The 23,088-nt window shown below is 44.1% G+C and overlaps 1 protein-coding gene across 1 annotated transcript in view; it reads right to left on the bottom strand.

Annotated features, from left to right (window-relative positions):
• Positions 1–22,677, bottom strand: part of SESN3 (sestrin 3) — a 428,084-nt gene extending 405,407 nt beyond the window's left edge. Inside the window, exon 1 of the mRNA XM_069639226.1 lies at positions 22,522–22,677. Coding sequence (XP_069495327.1) covers positions 22,522–22,605 — 84 coding nt within the window. The 5' untranslated portion in view covers positions 22,606–22,677. The remainder of the gene's footprint in view (positions 1–22,521) is intronic.
• Positions 22,678–23,088: the final 411 nt, after the last annotated feature.

Raw genomic sequence — 23,088 nt, 5'->3', positions numbered from 1 at the left:
CAGAACACACTAAAGTGAAATCGCTCATCACACAGCAGAAATCACTACCAGGAAGGAAAAACTCAGAACCACTTCCACCACATAGACCCACCCGGCCATCTATGAGTAAATGCAAGACGCAGATCGCTAATCTTGCAGTAGAAACAAATAACACTGTATACCCGCCCGGCGCTGATGAGGAAAAGAGTACTCGCTCAGAGGCTCTCACAAACCACAGACACCCCAAAAGGAACATATGTCCGTACACTCGGGAACACGCACACTAGCATACTACACTAAATATGTTGGCTACATACAAGAATTCAAAAAGAATGACATCTGTAAACGCTCCATGACTCCATTGTCATGCATAACAGTACAGCCCCAGTCCACGACCTGACGGAACCGTAACATCTTAAAGAATCAACAAAAACCCTTGATGAACAAAGATCCCCTGTTGCCCTCAAGTCCGACCCTTCCCCATACGAAATTCCAGTGCACCTGCAAAAATAAATAAGCTTACATGTAATCTTCACTGTTAAAACAATGTCAAGGGAATCTAACAGATTAGGGGCAAAGCAGAAATGACAATGCATTACTTACCGTAAAAGCATTTCTGATGATTGTATCTGCTTAGATTCACATGCTGTGCATAGGTCCGACATCCAGTGGTCACTGCGGAGTATTGCATTTTGTTTTTCGTAGTCGAAAAGGGACGTCGACAAGGCGTGTCTGAAATACTATCCAGCAAAATGCACATATCACAGGGCCACTAGACGTACTGACACACACCCAGTACAACATATGCACCCTAAACAACGACACAATAGAGGCCACAAATGCTACCATTCGTACACACTCACACTGGCCTCAACAACACCGATAATCAATCCTCAATCCCACGTAAAAGTCATGCAAATCTGGATCGAAACCCTCCAGGATTTCTAGGAAGGAACAACACCTCTGGCAGAATTCTCCATCGTCACACTCTTCAAATCCACATAATATGCATCCATGTTCACATCTCTTCTTTGGATGCAAGGAGAAATGGACACATTCTAATTCAGCACGCCTCTTCCGGGAGACATGATAAAAATCTGCTGCCTGCTACATAACAACGCCAGACTGAGGCTGGGTTTTCTCGTTTAAACCTCCAGAACACTGCATGTCATTTCCCTTACCCCATCGCCAAACATCCTAGAGGACGAAGATTCCTCGCCACTACTGGAAACTCCGAAGGAAACCGACGCATCGATGACCATGTGGTTCTTCAAGGAACTCGCACCAACCTGGAGTTTCTTTGTCTGTTCCGCCATGACAATTCGGAAGAAGGTTCAGTCAAAACACGAAATGAAAGTGCTCACGATAAGTAGAAAAACACGAACGAATGTTCAACTTTGCCCGAAAATTCAACTACGCCCATTGGCCGCGCACCACAGCGCCACCTACAGGCAGCAGGGGCGATCAACACTCTGTCCCGACAGCGACTCCACGAAGGTCCTCCAATCGCAATCGGAAAAGGCACCCGAGTACTCCGTAGCTCACCTCTTCGGACTGCTTCCTCAGGATTCAGAACTCCTGGGGTCCCCCCCCCCCACCAGAAGCCACTTCAGCAAACCGGGGGGGCCGCGCCAGGATCTTGCCACGGCAGACTGCGCCGCAGCTCCCGAAACTCTACCCAACCTGGATACGGGTATAGCTGCGGTTGCCTCTCTCGGTCCTTCCGGCTCCGGACCCAGAGCCACAAGCACCTCTGCTACGGATGAGACCATCCACTCCGGACCCAGGGGCACTGAACAACTCCCCCGCTGCGGACGACAGGAAACCTCCAAACAGCACCCAAATGACGCTGTAAAGTTCAGCCCCTCAAGAGGGGAACCAGAACAAGCAACAGTCCACGCAGCGACCAGAACCAGCAACAGCACATCTCACTGGTCGGGGCCCCGCCGGGTGGGATCTCGAAACTGGAGGGCAGCGTCTACTGCTGCTGTGCTGCCCCCTCCGTAGCAGCCCCGAACCTCATCGCCAGTGTAATAAAGTAGGTTCCGCACTCAAGGTAAGTACTTAAGTCTTCAATGCCTCCAATTACTAAATGACATATAGGAGAGCAGACACCGGCTTCCCACCCAGCGGGCACTCTCAACCGACTCCAATAGAACACTCACACACGTCACCCAAGCTATCGAATTCATTTCCATGGGCGCGCGCATTCACTCCATAGAAATGACTGATTACAATCATAGATTATAACACGTTTCGACCGGTTTCGGTGGTCTGTATGATTAGTGCCACCTTCTTCAGGACTGTCTTCTAAATTGATTGGAAGGCCTTTCTGCTTCTAGAGATGGCTACAGCTTAATTGGCCACTATCGATGAGTTTCCACTATTCAATTGTAGAAATGGAACAATCTCACCTCAAACATGTTTTAAGGAGACATGCAGTCTGGCCATGACACATTTGCTACTAGGGCTCAGAATGGCCATTTGGTTGAATGTGACGAGTCACACTAGTTACTGTATTGTGGACCACCTTTGGAAATGTGGCTGTACAGCTCTCTTACGGTGGCCTCATTGATCGTAAATCTCACTTCCTAGAGCAGACTTGCCTCACTCTGAAGTGGCGTGATTGTTATCTCACCTGAGTAAGCAGACAGTTACACATTTCCACATGATTTTCAGTTTCTCTGTTCCTTTCAGATAAGGGTGCCGACCTGCTGATCTGCTGACTGTCGACTGCCAAACACTTTTCCAAACCTGTCCAAAGGGACAACCAGCCTCCAAGGCAGGCACACTGCAGGGCAAGACCAGGGGGGGTTTGGTTACCTCCCCCACTTCCTGTCCTCGCAGGCACTCAGAGAGCATTGGCAGGCTTTCCAAGGGAAGCCCGCCGAAGACAAAAGACCCATCAAGACCGCCTCCACCCTAGCAAGTAGAAAAAGGCTCAAGTAAGAACAAAGCAAAAACAAGGAGGTGATGGTTGGAAGGTTTAGAATGAATCTTAACCCCTGACATTGCTCTGGGCAACTCTCCAGACCATTGTTCTTCGCCTGCTAAGCCATTACAGAAGGGGAAAGACCATATGCAAATCAGGCTGGGTCCCACCCAAAAAGGGGCAATCCAGCCTGAACTGTTAGGTCACATTCCTTCTGCACGAGACCACAAGCATCCCCAAACATGTTTCGGCCTTGTTGGGCCTCATCAGTGAGGAGTAGCTTGTGTCTCTAGGCCCAGCAGGCACGGGACCCATGTCTGGGCATACCAATCGCACTCGGGGTAACAAAGCAAAAACAAAGATGGGATGGCTGGAAGGTTTAGAATGAATCTTAACCTTTGGCATTGCTCTGGGCATCCCTCCAGACCATCATAAGAACAAGACATCGTGAACAGGGCTTAGAAAAGTACAGCCACCATTTTAGGCAAATGGTGACCCCCTGCGTCCCCTACCGCAGATGCGAAGACAGCCTGCAGTAGAAGTCCACAAATAGTTGTGCAAACGGTACACTGCCACCAGCCTGTCAGATGATCTTGTAACAGTAACTAAAAGTTAATGGAACAGCTGTTGCCCCTCAGCATTCCACAGAAGGTGGGGTGTGCTGATCCCACAAAATAAAATACAAGAGGGACACCAGTGTGTCCCCCCCTGCCCTGGTAACCAGAGGTAACCCAGGTAAAATTATTTATTATTATAAAATAAAACGGAAAGCTCAAGGAGCTTCCAGCAACACTGCACAGAAAGTGCTGTGTGCTGCAATAATAAGACACAGCTGCCAGAAAAGATGGAGGTAAGCATAAGGCAATTAAGAAGTATCAAAAGAGGTAAAAGGGTTCCCATAGTTAGATGAGTGCCTGGGAAAAAAGGTTCTCATTCAGGAGAATAAGAGCAACCGCAAGAGTCCAGCAAAAAGTGCTGGGGGACACGCAGGTGGAGAGAATTTCACTCAAAACGACAATCTACTCTAACAGTAAACCTGTTGGAAAAATACAGTTTGTTTTTAGAAGTTAAAAATGATAAGAGAAAATGCTAGAAAAACATTGTTCAGCACACTAAACTGTAATATTAAAAATATTAGAAATAATATATCCCTAGAACGAAATAAAGCCATGTGAGTCTATAGAATGCGGTGTACGAAATTGCTAAGAGTGGTACATTCATGCGTGTAGCACAGAAGTCTAGGTCTGATTAGCCTAAAGCAACAGCTGTGCAAGCTACTTTTGACATCCCACGCCAACACATGCTATACAAACATATCTATGTGACATTAATTATGTGTTTTTGGGAATGTGTTCAAGGGAGCATTAGGTCACATCTAGAAGGCACTTAGAAGCAGAATGGCTCATATAAAATGAACACAAAGTTATAGCTTCCATCTCGTGTGCAAGTTATATTGGCAGCACATTATGCCCTAGTTCCTAATCCCCTAGATGTAGCAACAATTTGGTGGGTGATACCCGGTGCACAGCAGGTGCTTTTAGCTGCTGCTCATCAAATCTTTATTTCAGTTCCCTCTGCACCTTCTCCACCCTCCACATTTCGGATGAGGTTCAGCTAGCAACTGAACTAGACAATGGCAGGGATCGAAATTGCCAGGAGCTGAGAGCGGTTTAGCTCCTGGTTATACCTAAGAGCACCTTGGTTACCTTGAAACCAACAGCTACCAGGAGCAACCTTTGACTCCAGGGGCAAGGGGCCAGCTATGCGATATTGACTGTGTACATTTGGGAATGTGTATTAAGGAGAATTAAGAACACATCTAAGGAGCATTTCAAACATTTTGGATAATAAAGAATGGACAAACATCAGTCTGCACCTTGCACAAAGTTAGATTTGCTGCGTACTATGTACTGGCTTCTGGTTACCCAGAGGTAGCTCCTGCACTACTGGTTATGCCTGATTACCACAAGTTAATTTTGTTCTCTGCAATTGTGTTTCTAATTCTACTAAGTCAAAACAGAACCAGAAAGATGATGTGGTGGCACCGTGACAGTAAATTAAGACATGGGCATGAAGTGGCATGCTTATGGCTGGAGAATCAAGGGTGTTAGATTGAAAAATAGCAAACTAGGCCATAAAGCGAATACGTTACTAGACAAGACAACGGTTGAAAAGTGAAAGGCGCCATGAGAGAAGAAAACCTTGAGAAAAGAGGGGGAAGCCGAAGGAGAAAACACCTGAAAAAGGGACAAAGGGAGAAGACAATTCAAGTACCCAAAAGGCAAAAGTGCAGTGAAAGTGTTGTCTGTGTCGGTCACTGCACTCTGTTTGGTAAGCGGAGTACCTGTTCCCCAAGGAGTAGTTTGTTTTTTCTCTCTATTGAACGGGGAATTGCCAGAGGAGGAGCCCATCTACAAAATCACACCTAAAACCAGGTCTCTGGGCTGTCTTTCAGGGTGAGACGCTCAAGTTCCCACGTTAATATCAACTTTGAAAGTGCCCTGTAATAGACTTTTACCTCTAGGAACACAAAACAGCAGCGTGATTATAATATACTGCCGAATTTTTCCATCTAAGCTTTGCACTTAGTGCTTGAATCCTTGTTGAGACTGTACAACATAAAGGATATAATGCACGACAATGCTACAAAAATCTCATCAGTTGACCATAACATCCCAAGTATACTGGTCCACGTGACAAAGACCAAAGCTAACTAGGCTCCTTGAGCTTTGATCTAGATATGAACAATTCGGTCACAGAGTTGGAGATTACGGCAGCTCAGCCACAAACATCCAATAGACAGACACCCGATAGTCCATTACTGCTACTGGACTGTTACTCTGGTCTGAGCGCTTCGCCTGTGTTGTTCGACACCCCAAGAGTGGAAGAAGATCCTGGTGATGAGGAAGCAGGTGTTCTCAAATGACTCAACGTCAGGTATAAATTCCAGGACAGATTCAAAGCAAAAAGGAAGAATCTCCAGCAAAAAAGGAAAACAAAAGAACTTACCAGCTGCAAATCGCAATAAACGAAAATCATCTCTTAAGTGTTTCCGATCATTACAGACCAAGGGTGAGGTCACAGACCTCAATACCAAGTAGCCCCAAGCAAAAACTCCATCTTTGTCGGCTGGTCTATCTGTCGTGGGGGGCCCACTTGCTGTGGGAAATTGTGTGGAAAAGGAAAATCCATGGAAAATCAACACATTTCTTCTACCTCTGAGGGATCAAGCCTCCAACCGGCTTCCAAAGCAACTTGACTAATGTCCCATTACAAACAGGATTTTTTTGGGGGGCAACCATACCTCTCATCACTCATCCTTCTGAAACACATCGGCAAAATCGCCATGTTTCAAAATGCATCAGGTGGGAGAACATCACCCATGTAAATGGTGACCTGGCAATGAACAGGGGCAAACTTTTGGAAATCTTTCAGGCTATTCCTGATTTAAGATTTGGTTTGCCACTTCGGTTTGAACATAGTTGCTAGTCTAGTATGGGATGAGTGCCCTACATTAAGAATTATGATGGTCTTGACTTGCCACGCCCACCCAAACGTATGGGTTTTGTTGTGATTAATCAGATCATCCTCCCTCTGTCCCATCTAAAGTTTTTTCCCCCAAATTTCAAGGGTTTTGCTATACTAGATCTTCATTGCTCATGTTGCTCCAAATACTAAAAAAGGCTGAGGTCACCTGGCCATGGCCAGTGACCATGGCCTTCAGCTGTGGCCACTAGGCGAAATGGCCAGGGCCATGGCCAGCAGGCCAGGCCTACAGCCGAGGCCCACATCCCCTTCACAGCTTAATTATCAGATCCCACTGGCTATGGGTGTGGTCCCTTTTGCACCTGTGGTCCCCTGGACGATCGCTGCCCTATAATGCCTATACGATTTTCATGCATTCATAAACCCATGGATTGCTGAGGAATCCATCCGTTTCCGTCACCTGATAAAAGCTTACAGATTCCACAGGAACCCATTGAAAATGCTACCTCCACAGCTTGATTTGAAGGCGGCAATTATAGAGTAAACTCAATGCAAAGGCAATTTCGACTGGTTTCATGCTTCCCTTTTAAACTCCCCTTTGTGAATGTATACAGTTGTAAGCAGAGGAGGCACCACCATATAAGTGCTAACGTTGGTGGTCCCCTGCATGCAATTAGCATTTTTGGCAAAATGACCCATTTAGTGTTTAGCATACATTAAGTCGCTTAATTATCGTGTACATTTGTAGCACAATGACTGTGGAAACAGACTGCATCAATGAAAAAGCAAGATGGTGGTTCTCATTTACTGCAATAATGGTAAAATGCTCGACAATGTTCCACTGCAACTCTCCAAGTGCCCTCTCCTCCTTAATAGGTCTCCTCCCTGACCCTCTCCTATCAGCCCCTTTTGCCCGTGGGTTAGTGTGCGCGCGGAAAAAAAAATGCTTCACATCTTCCGACATTTCCGCGAGATTCCCCCGGTAAGACAAAAAACGTTTGACACAAACAGGTTTCCCCAGAACCCGAACCCTCCGCACCCCTAAATCTCCCACTTAAAACGTGGTCCTATGTCCCCTTCTCTTTGGTTTGTATCCAACTGAGCGGTACAGCCATTTTCCATCAGCGTGGATGATATATGGCCTCCCCTACATACTTGTAAGTCCCTCTTCTATCTCCACCAGTCTCATAAATTCAACACACACTAGCCATAATATATACAAAATATAGCAAAGCTGTGTTTTCAGTTAAATAGCCTCTTGTAAATCCAAGTATTTTCAAACATTTCTTGACCGCCTAACTATTAACACGACCTTCTCAGTTTTACTCTGTTTCTGGGAACAACAATGAATAACCTCAATCATAAAAAGTATGAACTTCTTTAGTCAGCATAAGAATATTCAACTCCCGCTGTTTTGAACCCATCTCAAGTAGGCAATAGCTCAACTGATGCCCAATAATCGCAACCACATTTCTGCAGATCTTTTGCCTGCATCTGCGCAACCACAACAGTGGAAGAGAAAATGCTAGTCGCCTCACTGATTGAGCATGAGCCTCTCGCAAATACAAAGGGTGCTTTTTATACATAGCACAGTAATCCTGGAGAGAGGCCTTTTCTCATCTTGGTAAAGCCAGCGATCCGAGTCGCCTCGGATGTCGGGAGGCCCTTCCCCCACACCCCTACCTCACTTACATGAAGCTTGCTTGTTCGTCAATGGCACCGGGAAGTCTGTCGATGGCAATTCCGCGCCGTGGTAATGGCCGCCCTGAAAAGGGAGAAGGGGCTACGTAGCTCCCTTTGCCCTTGTCGGTGGCGGCCATCTTGTTTTGTAATTTTTTTACATTGAAAACAGCAAACCAGCCATTTCACAACTTAAAAAAATACTATTAGCCTCCCGGAAAAACATGCCAGGATGCCAATACGAGCTAACGTTAAGGCGAGAGTGAAGCCTGTAACTCAGTACCGGGCATTACTTGACTCGGTAATGCCTCTGCCTGTCAGGGTTTAGTGCTTAATTAGAGTATCACGATTTGCAATTGTTGAATCTTATTTGGGTAAAACATAATCAAAATGATAAACAAGGTGTTTGAACCAAAACATTCTCTTCAGCGTTTCAGGATCAAGTAGATAACTGATCAGTGACGCAAGATCTATTGATTTCACTCAACAGAAACACATTTGTTATATTACCCCTTGGACCAAAGTCAGCACTTTGAGTAGCCAGGCAACCCTTTGACTTCCCCTCTCCCTACAGCAGAATACAACAGTTTCTGGTGATATTCTTCCAGATTTTCAATTCTCTCAAATACACTTATGATGGGTTTCTGAGTACATTCTACCATATACCTTTTAGTGTGATTTGTGATTGTTATGTTTAATTTTGTGAGTTTAACTTGTGTCTGCCATTTTGGATTGTGTGATTTTGTAGGTTTGTTTTTAAAAAATAAATGTAATGAAGAAAGAAAGGCATAATTTCAACCAGTTCAGCACCTTAGGGGACACTGTAGATCAAGCCAGATTACTGCATCAGGTGCAATAATGCATGTAGGGTAGGAACATTAAGCTTGTGGAAAGAAGTTAGTTTAACAAGACAGCAGCATCAGCATACATACATTAGAAGAATTTGCCCTAGCTTTTTCAGTGATATTAAGTGGAAAGTCAGAAATGAAAGGCCTTCCAAATATGGATTAAAACATGGAGCACAAATTGGTGGTCGGGGGGGTTAAACGCTGTTTACTTTTCACATGCCTTGCAGTTTTTGTTCTGCACAAACTCAAAAAGATATTTTAGAAAGGAGCATGGTTAAGTGAACACCCCACGTTAACCCATCATAATTATGTGTCATGATTTTAGATGTTCTTCATTCATCCACTCTATGCTTAAAAGGAGTATATGGGCTTGGACATAAAGGAACAATCTACTTGGACAACCCAGGTAAGAACAGCCACACTGCAATCCGCTTACAAAGCTACTCCTTCTTCCAAGACCTTTATGCAGAGCAAGGTGCTGGGCAACACTTGAGATATGTAATCTCAACCCCAGTATTGGAAGGAGGAACTTCAGCTGGGGTAGGCTTATATATAGCCTGGGCCTTGTGGTATATCTGCGTTAGCTGAAGTCCATCAAGGTAGTAAAAACGATTCTTCTAACATTTGGGAGAGTAGCCCATTTCTACTTGAATACAGACACGTTCAATTAAAGTCTACTGCATATATACAAAAATACAAGTTGCAAGCTTCCAGACAAGCATTAAAAAGCCATTAAAAGTTCCTCATCCCCTCAATTCTCCAGATGCACACATCACACCATTTCTTACTCCCCTACAGTCAATTATCAGGAATGTTGTAAATCTTTCTATGCTCATGGGCTATGGGGTCAGGGATAGATCAAAGCGGGGGAGAAGCATAGTTCCTGGTACAGAAAGGTATGACTGTTTACTGTACCCATGAGAAATTGGTGGTGGTCTCTCTCAAAGTGGGTCCAAACAAATCATATGCTCAGAACCAATTGATTAGGCAAAGATCTCACTGACTTAGTGCAGCAGATCAGTCAAAGTGCAGCAGATCAGTCAAAGCGCCCTCACGTCTACTGTGAACAAAGAAACTGTGTAAGCCCTCTTTATTTTATTTATACATTTGTATAGCACACTTACCCCTTGAGCGTCTAGGCGCTGGTTACATTTTAGCGCGTTACAGATAGTTAGCAGGATAAGTGCTGCTAATGAAATAGGAAGGTTTTCAGTTTCTTACGGAACACAGTGTAGGAGGGTTCCATTCTCAAGGCGAGGGGAGGGGGGGGGGGGTATTCCACAGAGTCGCCGTGGAGATGTAGAAGCTGGAGCCTCTGGCTTTGGCCCGCTTGAATCTGGGAGTACGTAACTGGTTAGCATAGGCTGTCCGAGTGGGCCTGGCAAGGGTTGGCTTGGACAGTCTCTCGGACAGGTATCCCGCGGGGCAGGGGAGGTTGAAAAGGCAGCAGTGTGTGATGGTGAGAATCTTAAATTTCATCCGTTTGCGGACTGGGTTCCAGTGTGCTGCTCTCCTGGCTTTGGTGATGTGGTTGGGTTTGTTGAGCCCCAGTGCGGCTCTTCAGGCATTGTTCTGGATGGTTTGTGATTTGTTCAGGTTACACTGTGGGGTGCCTCCATAGTCGAAAAGGTGACAGAATCAAGCCGAGCACCCGCCCAGGAAAATCTGCTCACTTTCGTATTGAAACCCCACAAATATTCTTTCAACACCATTCTTGGCTCTACTGTCTAAAAGCAGCTTTCATATATTAGCAATCCATAGAGTAGCATGCAAAGTTCAAGGAGCTTCCATTTAATCCCTAAGAGAAACTTGGAAAACCCAGAGCAGTGCAGCAAAAGACTAGCCTGTAAATCAGAAACTTTATTTTCGTCTGTGCTATGATCTCAAGAATACTCTCAGATGTAGTACCACCATCTACAGTACCTACCCCCGCCTCCAATAGCACATGGCAGAATGTGACAAATTGAAGCTCTATGCTGTAGCATCATTTGGGATGCTTTGATGGTGTTTTATCCAACATCGGCTTAGGTATTGTATGACCACATATTCGACTTTCCTTGGAAAACTTGGTTTTGTTTGATTTTGTTGGGAAGAGAAGCTCTATAGCAAGACTGTTATCCCTTTTTCCAAATGAACACTCGCTGGCTTTGACAAGTTCTGTCATGTCCATTACAGATTATTTGGTGAATGTCATCACAGTACACTGGATCTCCCAGGAAAGGGCGTGGGAAACATGTGGGATTGCTCAATAAAGAAGCATCAAAAGCAAACAATTCCGTCTCTATGGACACATTTTCACAATACATTAAGAGCCAAATCATTCTGGAAAGGTATCCTCTTGTATGTGCAAACAAGTCTTTTCGTATGAGTGCATGATTTTAAGAGTGTTGGTTGGTTGAATGATGTCATTTTTACGAGGGCGCATTATGATCAACCCCGTGCTCCAGATAAGCTTTGCAAGTGGGAGTATTTTACTCCCTATTTTTTAAAGTTGGAAGTAAAATGATTTTTTAGGGAGTAAAAAAAATGTAAGTCAAATTCCCAATAAGAGTATTTTATAAGCACGTTAAAATATGCTTTACCTGAAAAACAGAAATGTTTTTGTAAGATTTATTTCATTGCACCTAGTTATTCATGCGCATTAAAAGATACCCGTTTACTTCTTCCAATAAGGCAGTTAAAATAGTTGTTTTGTCCTGTGGTGGTCGGAGCTGTGAGGGTGAAAGTATCTACGCGTCTTATTTTTTGTTGGGAGTGAAAATGCTATTTTTGGGGGGCGAGGGGAGCTGATTTTTAGGGAGTAAAAGTGGTGATACACCCCTTATCTGTAGGGCTGGCTCAACCTATTCCCAGGCTCCAAAGAACCCAGAATATCGCTCCTTGCTGCACGATTGGACTAAGAGAAACTGGCCTTAGATAAAGTCTTAAAACTTCCCTACCTCTGTGGCACTCATAGCACATAACCCCTTCCCTGTGCCTTCTCGCTCTCCCTGCACTTGCATGGTCTGAATGCTCACAAGGCCTAGTAGGACCGCCCCTTCCTGTTCATCAGTTTATTTTATTTGCCTTTGTTCCCATGTTCCCGCCCCCTTTGCCCTGTGGGCGCTTTGAAACACAATTTCTTGATGTGCAAGCGCCTTACAAATGCACGATAAATAAATAAATCTTCTGACTTTCACAGTAAAAACAAGTGCCAACTTGAACTAACTTTACTTTATGAAAATACCCTTGGTAAATCACCGAATGAGAGCATGTGCAGTCTTTTGGAAATATCTGTTCCTGCATTTCCCAGTCTTTTGATTTAATTTTATTGGTTTATTCAAACTGTATACAAAAAGATTGAAAATAGTAAATGAATTCATTAAAATATCAAATCTTGACATATTCAATCCATAAAATCTAGTCTTTTTACCGATAGCTTGGATGGGTAGTTGGGCACTTACTGTAGGTGGTGACTTTAAACGATAAATCAACGTTTGTATCATAAAAATGCATTTGTTTCGATATAAACCTGCACGCCTTACAGTAGTTTCCAGAAACATTATTAAACAGACAACCATCTCTTTTTTGGTTCTTGTATTCATTTTTAAAAACAGACAACCAAAATTCCTATTAATATCTTCCCAAAGGAAATCATTTTGGGGTTACCCTTAAACCGATGCGCTTTAAATAGCTTTTGGTCAGGCAATATACTTTGGACCAAGATATTTTGCATGGTTCATAGCTGCCATTCTTTGATACACGAGCAGCCAACTGGATTACCCTTAGGATTGGTCATGGACCCTCTTCCACTTGGTCCTATTCTCATATGCGTTGCTGTTTGGTATAGGCTAGAATCCCTCTTCAGGTGCAGTTGAGAGTACTGGAATCATATCTAATATCAGCTGGTGCCCATCCCATACCAGCTCACCAGGTTCTCTCTTTCAACCGCCTTAGGACTGCCCAGGCATCCCATTTGGCAAGTATTATAAATGTCTGGATTTGCTAGGCATCTTTTTACCAGGCATCACTTTGACAGGTCTTCGGACACTCCTGGCTTCCTTTTACCAGGTATTTCCACTGTTTTCCAGCAGATTGACTTACAGACTCAACACCCTAGAAACTCAACACACTAGAAAACAACTACAAGCCTTCCCGTCCAGGAGTGAAAAAGTCTCTCTCTCCACATTCTCCTAGGTGGAGTATTCCCTTACTTTCAGGGGCGCAGAGGACGGTACTTGCACTACCTCAGGCTCAGCAACCCAGCAAGGCTTCCTTGCATCCAGCGGCATCTTCCTTCCATGCAAGGCCAGGCAGTAAACATGCCTCCCTCCTCCGGGTTCAAGACCTTACACGGACTTTCGTCTTCTTATACCCATGAGACCTATGGCACTCCTGTAAGCTTACTTCTGACCAGACACACTCTTGATTCACTTAACTTAGCTTATGCGATTGCTGGTATTTCTCAGACTTATTCTGCTCGTTATCTGCTTGTTGGTTTTATTTTGGCATTGGTCCACTTGCTGCATTCCCTCATTAGGTTTAATTAAGCATTCTGAGTTGACAAAGCCCATTGTGGCATTCAGTCCCATCTTGGCGTCTCTTTGTAGTATTGTGGTGTCTCCATGGAATCCCGCGATGAGAAGAACATTGGGGCACGTAGACGAGCGTCGGTAACCGACTTGCAAACAAAACAAACATTGCTTTCTCCTCCTGCGAATGTTTCATTCATTCATTGTAAAAGCTTGCGACCATGCTTGCGGCTGTGCACAAGGAAATAACATGTTTAATAAAAGAAAACAGCACATGGGAAGGTTAAGGATAATTCTTCAACGGACATGGATTGGGAATGGGTATTCCAAGGTTTGTGGTCTCCAGAAAGCAGAGTCTGAGGTTTTGTGTATGCGCTTTACAACCATCGACAGAGACAATGTGTTCTTTAAGCAAGGGATGCCGAGACTTGTAGTTTATTCATTCTCCTGTATCTTTAAAGTCTGTACTGTAGTAAAACTCATCACTAACTTCATGGCCCCTTCCATTGGAAAAATGTTGGGGCCAACCTCTCTTGAATTTTGGTTATTTGACCCTTTAACCCTTCTATTCTGGGGCTGGAGGTCCGCTTCAACCAACAATGGCATTTCGGTAAGTTTGACCCCAAGAGAAGGTCCATGGGGAGATTGGGCACAATGGCCACAGGAATCTCCTGGCACATGTGTCTGAGATGAAATCTGTTCCTGGTGGTCGACTAAACTTTCCATTTTCCATGGATACACTGTGTGGTGGCCCTCTTATTTATCACTTCGGGTATGGTATGCAGAACTACAGACAAGGGCATGTTACTTGCTCCAGGAATCCAGTTGCACCCACACTTTGGCAGTATACCTGCTCCAGGAGTAGGAATTTCCTCTCTCCATCAATGGAAGAGGCAGAGACGGAGGTCAAATATCTTAATGTTCCTCTCTTCCATCCTCCCTTTTTAAGTTGACTCTTCTTTGAGGTGAGTTCTTCTCACGCGATGTGTCCACAATTTGTGTTTTTGAACTTGGTCAGGAGAATAGGATGACCTGCATTGGCTTCTCCCACCTGTTGAGTGGGCAATGGCTGGCGGCAATGCTTAATTTGTAAGAAAATAAGTGCCAGGGCCCACATATTTCTAGCATGTGGGAGGGGCAGTTTCCCATCTACTGTTGACACCACTCACTGTTGCTCCATACAGCGTCACATGGCTGCTCCATACATTGTCCATATATTTGGTGCTAAAGCTCCAACTCACACTGGTTCATTGAAGGTGAAATCAACATATTAGTTGGGTCTTGAAATAAAATAAATGTTTAATTTAAAACACATCATCGTTAACATTTTGATCTAATCCCATCTGTCTCAAGTGGAGCAAGTAACCATCTAACCACAAAAAAAGCAAAAATGCTTTCCTCATATGGTAAAGTGATGGGCGAATGCAGGCAAAATCCTTACTAAACTGACCAGTTGCCCGACGAACGCTGCAGCAAGATAGTCTCGCGTAGGCCGGCACTCATGACTTGCTCTCCTGTTCGATATGGGTATTTCTATTTATTTTACATTTGTATCAGCGCAACAAAGCCCGAAGACATGAAGGCACTGACTTTACCCCTGTGTTGTGGCTGTTGGCTGGTGACTGTCCTGTTGTTGTCACCCCACCCTGCTGGTTATCACACGAGATAATGTGCAGCAATGTCATGCAGGCTGGGTGGAGCAGTGTGTGGACATGGCCAGCATCAGTGCCCAGGATTGTCACCTTGCACCTCATTGGTTTTCATGAAAAATTGATAAATAGTCCTGCCCTGCCAATCTGGGTCATCAGGGTTGGGAACAACAAAGAGCCACCCTAGGGTGCAGAGACCCTGGCCAGTGCACAATGTTGTTGACGATTGTTATGCTACCATGACTGACTGTTAAAATAATAAAGTTCGCAAAACACCACAACATAATCAAGCAGGGCTTAAATATAAGTGCTGGGGCTGAGCCCTGGCAACCCCCTGTCCAAATTAAGCACTGGCAAGCGGAATGGATAAGAGGACCACAGGAGTAGCAGAGCATCCAAATGGGCTACTTACTACTCCTGGATGAGGTTTTCTAGGCGCTGTGGCTTTGCTGTTGGGCCAAGTCCCGGGTTCAAAGACAGGTGTTCGGCGTGACTAGTCCTTACATAAAGCCACCCGAACACCTTAGGACTACAGCTTTTCCCAACACAACTGGAGAGGAGTTCTTGGTGCGCCTATGACAATGGAGGAGCTCTAGTGTATGCATCATAGCCCTCGAGTTGCCAGAGAATTTCCGCTGCACTGGGGTAGTCAGCAGGTTAGCGAATGCCACCTCGCCCACAATTCCCAAGGAAAGGACTAGTTATTGCTCAACTGAAATGACAGCAACATAGTGAGCATTCAAGAGTAGCCACTCACGGCACCCCACTTCACCTACTCCTGTACCACCATGTGTTACCACCCTTATGGAATTGGGAATACGTATATAGAAAGGGGAAGTGGGAGGGGTCTCCCCCACATTTTGCGGTATAAAGAATGCAGTGGCACGGGACTCGGTGAAACGGTAGGCGAGTAAAACTCATACTTCCGAATAATTTGCAAGAGAAATGTGAATTTGTTCAGGTTTCCTGCGCCCCAGTTTAGGCAGCCGGAATCGTTCCTTTACGTGGACCAAACGAAGGGCAACATAGGGCGAAACTTGCCAATGTTGCTTCGCTTGTGAAACTTCGCTCAGCCACTGGCATGGAATAACCTGGCCACTGCTGTTTCACTTATCGAAGGGGTTTGTTCAGTCCGCCCTATAGTCCATGCACGCTTATATACTAGACGTGAAGGCCCACATAAGATACATCTGCACCTGGGAGTGGAAACAGACAATGAGAGGCCGGCCATAGTTACCAACACGCCACTGATAATAAGTGTCCGGACAAATAATAAAGCGCCCTCTGATTTTCCTGTATGGCTTTTTTTAAAAAAAAAGTTTTCTGTTCCTTTTTTTGATGCAACTGCGAGCGGAGAAAACGTTGCAAACTGTTCTAGATTGATCAAGAGAGAAGATCCATCCTTTAAAACAATACGTCTCATATTGAGCGCACGTTAACGTGGATTCGTCCGCCTCATTTTTCTGTGCTCTTTTCTGGATCACCACTGAAAGCTTCCAACCAAAGCTGAGATGTGGCAGCCAAAGGGTTAATTGCTGGAAAGGGCCTCCCTGTACAGCAAACAACAGCCCCCCTCTCCCTTCTCGGCACTGCCAGCGAGCTCTCAAGCAACAACTGTATGTAAACTGATCCCAGGACGGAGAGAAAAACAGGCTCGCGTTAAACGGGAGTGGGAGGGTTAAAAAAACACGCACACGCTCTTACTGTTAAAATACACACGGGCAAGTTTAAAGATGCTTTCGGCTGGGAGAATGTTACATCTTTATTTGCAATCGCATAAAAACGGGTTTTAAAAGTGCAGCTGCCAACTAACTGCAGAGGAAATCGGCTTGAAAAACAACTTTGATTGGCAGCTCGCCTAGCCCGGAGAGAAAACACACAATTTCTACACAAAGAACCCGAGCAATGCTTAAAAAATCACGTGAAATTCAAACCTTTATCTCAAATGCAAAAAGCAGAATGCGGTTGCAAGAAGGCAGTCGAAATCTATTCTGCGCTTGACATTTCTGTCCACGGATACAAGTGGAATTTCGCCAGGTCAGCAATTTTAATTCATTTGCACTCGACAAACATACTGCTTTTTCAAAAGGAGACGGCGTTTGCACGCAGTGGGCGCTTGCTCCCAATCATCACATGCACTCCACTGCGCATGGGAATAACCGAAAAGGAAAGGTTGGGGCGTTTGGAGAGAAAACATAAAAAATAGATCTAGAATTAATGTTGAGTGTTAGTGGCTCCAGGTGGGAATTTGGCACCAAAGGCAGAAGTATAAGGGGGCGGGGGAGTGGGGACAGGTGCCAGTATGTCAATACATGTCTGCTATTTATCAGGCTGTTGGTCATAACAGCGCAGTACTGGCTATTCTGCAATTTATCCAGCAGCCAGATGACAAAGACCTGTTTTTTTATTTATTTAAATGGGCTCTTTCACAAGAAAGTGGTATAGCTGGGTGGAGACTGTCTTCATGAGCGCCTGGAGACTGCCCTCGGGTGGTAGTGGTGAGAGGTACAAAATCAACAACATGCCTGGACTTCGGAACAGCTGTGCAATAACCAAGGCCAACTCCCTTGTAGTCATGTGCTATCAACCAAGCATTGGGTGAACTTTCAAAACATGTAATAAACATGTTTAAGGGAGCTTTTTTGTATACTTCACAAAAATATACTATTTGTATTTGTATTTATTTATTTGTATTGCGCACCTTGCCCAAGGGCTTACGGGCGCATGTTTAGAAAGTTACAGGTTACAGCAGAGGTATAAACAATAACAGCAAAGTCGAAAGGGTAGAGAGCCTATACAAATTATGCACATATAATTACAGACTAGGGTCCATGGCAACCCTATAGTAAAAGGTGGGGCTCTGGCAGTTAACTACCATACCTCAGGGCTCGCCCATCATCCAGATCTCGGGTCGGTCTTCCAAGTGCACCCATTTCAGGTGTCTTCCAACTCTGCCATCGATGGTCCGCTTTCTAGCTTGCACACCCAGGCCTACACTTGCAACAATCCACTTAAGGTGTCCATTTCCCGCTTCCACATCCAGGTGTATGTTATATAGCATCCACAGCCAGGTTCCCCCATTACCCAGATTCCAAACCCATAGTACCCATATTTTAGCTTCCACATCCAGGTGTCCATTTCCGTCCTCTATTCATGTGTGTTGCTTTGCGCAGACAGCCTTCTGTTTTGCGGTCCCCACGTTGAGGATTTGTTGTCCATCACCCACAACATAGGGCAGTGGTTTCTAAATGTTTTTTTATGTTAAGCTTCACCCCTTGCGTAAAGATGCTTTTGGGGCGATCCCCATGAATGCCAAAACAGCATATATTTTCTATTAAACACAAGTTACTGTCAAGCAATTGTAAAGACTGTTACGGCCTCCTCCAGCCGCACAGTTTGGACGACCGCTACAAGGGTGGGAGAGAATATGCTTAGGATTTGCAGCATGCTTGACAGATCCCGCTGCTTGTGTCAATAGAACACAACCACCCTCTACCCCATACCCCAACCCAACCTTAATAAAACAAGGACTCAGCTCCTGCAGTCAATCTTCAACATCAATAACCGGCCCTCTCAAATTTCCAGAGTTCAATCCACAAAAGTCAAAGGCTCAAGTCCATTGATTTAACCAATATGACAGGCAGAAAGAAATTACCCACTTGGTAAGCCATTCACATTTAGTTTTATTCCAGTCTTTAAAAACATATACATATATTGAACCATCTTGCCGTCAGGCTAATACAAGCAATCAAAGTCTGGAAAATGTGCGTATTCGGAGGTGGAAAACATGGTTTGTTTTTTTATTGGGTTTGGTAAAAAAATAAAAATCTTTACTAAATCAAATGAAATATTTAAAATGTAACCATTAGTAAAAGCAATTACATTCAGAGTAAAATCCTGCAGAAGGTTCTATTACCCAATCCAAAATAATTCTAAAACGACATTAAAAAAACAGAATCCAATTAATTGATACCAGCAGTCAAAATGTCATCACAGTCACTAAACATAAAAAAAACATTGATTAGTTAAAAAACATCATCACTAAAAACATGTCCACGCAATTATTTTATTTGTTACAGAGTTTCAGAGGCCTCAAAAAATCTGTAACGGAGATTCCCACAGACGTGGGAACGCCTCGCAAGCACTTCTTCCAGAATGAATCAGTCAGCGAATGAGGCAATACGGACTAGTTTACAAAAATGTTAAGTGTGCAGAGCAGTTAAGGATTTACATTGTATCAATACATGTTGTAATGTTTCAAGTTTTAACTTCTCTTTGGAGAAACGACAAAGAGTTTCATCCTGAGAAATGTAGTGAACCCCAAGTTTTTTATGCTCCCAGGCGAGATGGGACAAAGAAGGGTACTCGTGGAACTTTCTAAGTGTATGGTTCCAGTCTTTCCTTTATAATGCAAGTTTTACCTGGCCAGGACATTCCCCAAGATCCTTCTTATTTTTACCCAATCTCCCTAAGAATTGTTTCACATAAATTACTCTGTTTAATCATTGCCCATTCCTTCTTATTGTTCAGAACAATACTTAAATCCTCATGTAATGAGTTACCAACAGGAAACACAATATTCCGATATATGGTCAATAGCCACCATTTGACCCAAACCTGCAGGGATCTAAGTCCTAATTCAAAACAAATAGCAGCAAAGGGTACAGCATTTTAAATTTTTATGGCCTTGGACCAGATACAGGCCTCACCCACTCCCAACATGCTAAAGGCGTATGGGGCAACACAACGCAACCTGCAAAACCCACTTTTGGACAACTTTATCCTCGTAAAAACTCAAAGATGGTTTGATAGAAAATCAATCAAATCTTTGATTAACGTTAGCCAGGTGGTTTGACGGAGTTAGAGCCTTATGTTTTAACAAACTATCAATAAAAATCTTATAGGGATGACTACAAATAGAAAAGCCAAGATAAACCAAAAATATTCTCCTGTGTCCAAGTATCCTCCTCCAATCTCTTCTGTTATATTTTTCTCTTTCCTGAGTTAATAAATCAAACAATTGGTCTTGGGAATTCAGACAAGACATGCAGGAATCTCTGCAAACCAATTGTTATACGGTCAAATAAAAGAAAATCGTAACCATAGTCTACACTGATTACACAATTTTGAGGGGAGCAAAAGAGACCAGACTTAAAATCGAAATCAGAGACATACTTATTAAAAAGGCAGGGTGTCAAAATGCCCCCTTCCTCAAACCTGTCTCGGTTTCAATTTCCCAGGATAACGAGCCTTCATGGCCCAGTGTAACCTATATCCTAGTATTATAATAAAGGCCCATAACCAGTCTTAATAGGCCATCGGGAATGCCCTGCTTCGCCAATTTAGACCACAGATGGTAACGGTTAACTTGAGCTAAAGTGGCAGATAAATCTATTGATGACACATTTACAGTACTATAATTTCCAAGCCAGACACAATCCTGAAGACATCTTATTAAGAAACCATTCATGGTGGTACTGTGGGCTTTCCTAAACCCTGTCTGAAAGGTGTTCATCCTCCCCACACTTATAGCCCAGTTTTCAAGGGGAGTCAATAAGAGGGATGCAAAGATTTTACTATCCTCATCCAGGATGGTTATTGGCCGATAGTTTGTTGGTTCAGTCTTCGCACCGCACTTAAACACATGGGAAAAGTAGCCTGTACTCTATGTCTCAGGAAATCTCTTTAAACAATATTGTAAGGATTGTTGACCAGGGGGCCATATCTTTCTTAAACAGTTTATTTGAGAGGCAGTTGGGGCCCGGAGCCAGATGATTGCTGGCATGCAAGATAACCTCTAGAATCGTGTGTTTCCTTATTGATCAACAAATTACAATTTACTGAGCTGCCTTTAAAGCTTACCTCCTTGCGCGTGTCTGACTTACAATCAGAGGAATACATTTCCTCAAAATGGGTAACCCAGTCAGCTTCCACCACTGCGTTAGTTTATCCAACAGCTTGACAGGACTCAATGGAGTTAATTATTTCCCAAAAAGCAGATACATTTCTGTCTTTTGTAACATAGTTGCACCATGGAGCTTCAAGAAGTTTGTATACCTCATCTTAATTGACCTTTTTAATCTATTTCTTTACATCAGATCAGTGGATAATTTATCAATACTCCTAACCTTATGTCTCATCTCCTTTGGGTGCAATATTATTGTCATAGGCATGAACATGGGGGACCTTAGTACATGGAACCGGGTTAGGGAAGGTTTCCCCTGCAACTACAGGTTCAACGATGTCGGCCATTGAATGCACATAGTTTTCCCAAGTTAAAAGTCAATAACTTCCACTCATAAGTTGACCCACACATCAAGGCTGCCATTTCCTTAATAAAACGATGGACCATCAATCCATTTAACCCAGTTTATCCCATGATTAATTGATAGACCCACTTGAGACCCAACCTCATCAGTCCTAACCTGAAAGAAAAATGTCTGAGTTAACATACGATTATCACTCCAATCCGTTGGAATCACACGCATTTACTTGCAATGATCATACAAGAGTTGATCTGCAAACACATAATCTAAAACAGATTCACTACTCCCCTTAGGCCATGTAGCTTTTCATGGAATAACCCTGTTATAGCTCAATTAAACATCCTCAAAAACATTGATATCAAACGTGAAAAATATTTTCTACCCTGGTGGGCCTTGCCAGAGACACCGACACTTAGGGGAATCAAGCGCAAAACATCACCATCAGATTCAACCATAGGGCAAAGTGAGTTCAAATCCACAGCCAGCAAGATCAAGCCCTTATCATGAATTTGTTTCCAGTCCAAAACATTGTAATTAAATGTGTAATTTGACTAAAGGGTGTATAACATGTACTTATTTACTTTCAACACTCGGGCGTATTTATTTGCACTGAAATCATGCTGTAGTTCATGGCTGTGTGTACATTATTTCATGAGGACTACTGCATACATTGTGCAGTAACAAAACAGACAGGTGACTCACAGAACATTGTAAACAAACACGTGCTTACTTTCAACAATCAAAAGTATGTTAGATGGATATACAGAAATAAGTGGTGTACACAAAATGAACACCCTGATGATATACAGAAATAAGTGGTGTACACAAAATGAACACCCTGATGAGAAGGCCGTTGTGCATAATTCCTTAGGTCTTAACTCCCCTGGGAATAAATAAGTGTCCCTGCAACTTCGTGTATTAAAGTTGGGGTAGTTAATTCAACAAGTAATGCCGTTAAGTTCTCCTCAATCCTCTTTAAAAAAGTGTCATTGGGAAGGGGTTCATATACATCCATGTCAACTTGACATTTTCCTGTAAGTGTACCTAGCGCTGCCCTTGTGAAGGGTTAAAAGGCGTGACACTCCCCTTGCATGCACACAGTGTCCACCAGAGAGGTGAAGGTTAGTATTTTAAGGACTTCTTTGTTCGCTGGGGGTGGGACTGGCTCACCTGCCGTCGCAGCGCTTTCCGGCAGTTGGGACAGATCATGTAGTCCGAGGTGCCGGAGATGGTGTCTGCGCTGCTCCTGTGCATCCTGCCGCTAGCACCGCAGCCCGGCTCAAAGCTCTGAGCTCAGGGCAGCAGCGAATACCGAGGCTGCAGTGGGCGGAGCCGCACAGGGACCACGCCCACTTCGGGGACACCAACCGCTTTGGTGACAGTAGGACCCGCCCAACAGCCGCCATAGGACAAGCCGGGAGGGACCGGCATGCTAAACCACGCCTATAACCAGCCGACGCTAGATGCCTTTGGGAAGAGGCTACAGCTGTAGCGGAGGTGTGTCTATTAGTCCCACCCACCGTTCCCAACCTTTTCTCTGGGAGGCGGGCAGCTTCGCTCGCGATAAACTTACGAAAGGCTCCAGAGTTCTGAAAATGTGACGGCCATCTTAAAATGGGCATCTTTCTCCGCCGACGCATCGAGCGTCTTCTAAACTGACTGTAACAGCGAAAAGCTGTGTATAAAAACAATTGCTCATCAACCATGAGAGAAAACAAAATCAGGCGAAAGCAGCCA

Source organism: Ambystoma mexicanum, chromosome 7q, assembly GCF_040938575.1.
Source record: "Ambystoma mexicanum isolate Mex_15411 chromosome 7q, UKY_AmexF1_1, whole genome shotgun sequence".
Classification (NCBI taxonomy): Eukaryota; Metazoa; Chordata; class Amphibia; order Caudata; family Ambystomatidae; genus Ambystoma; species Ambystoma mexicanum.
Note: the sequence above shows the minus strand (reverse complement) of the source record. Positions and strands in the feature narration are given on the sequence as shown.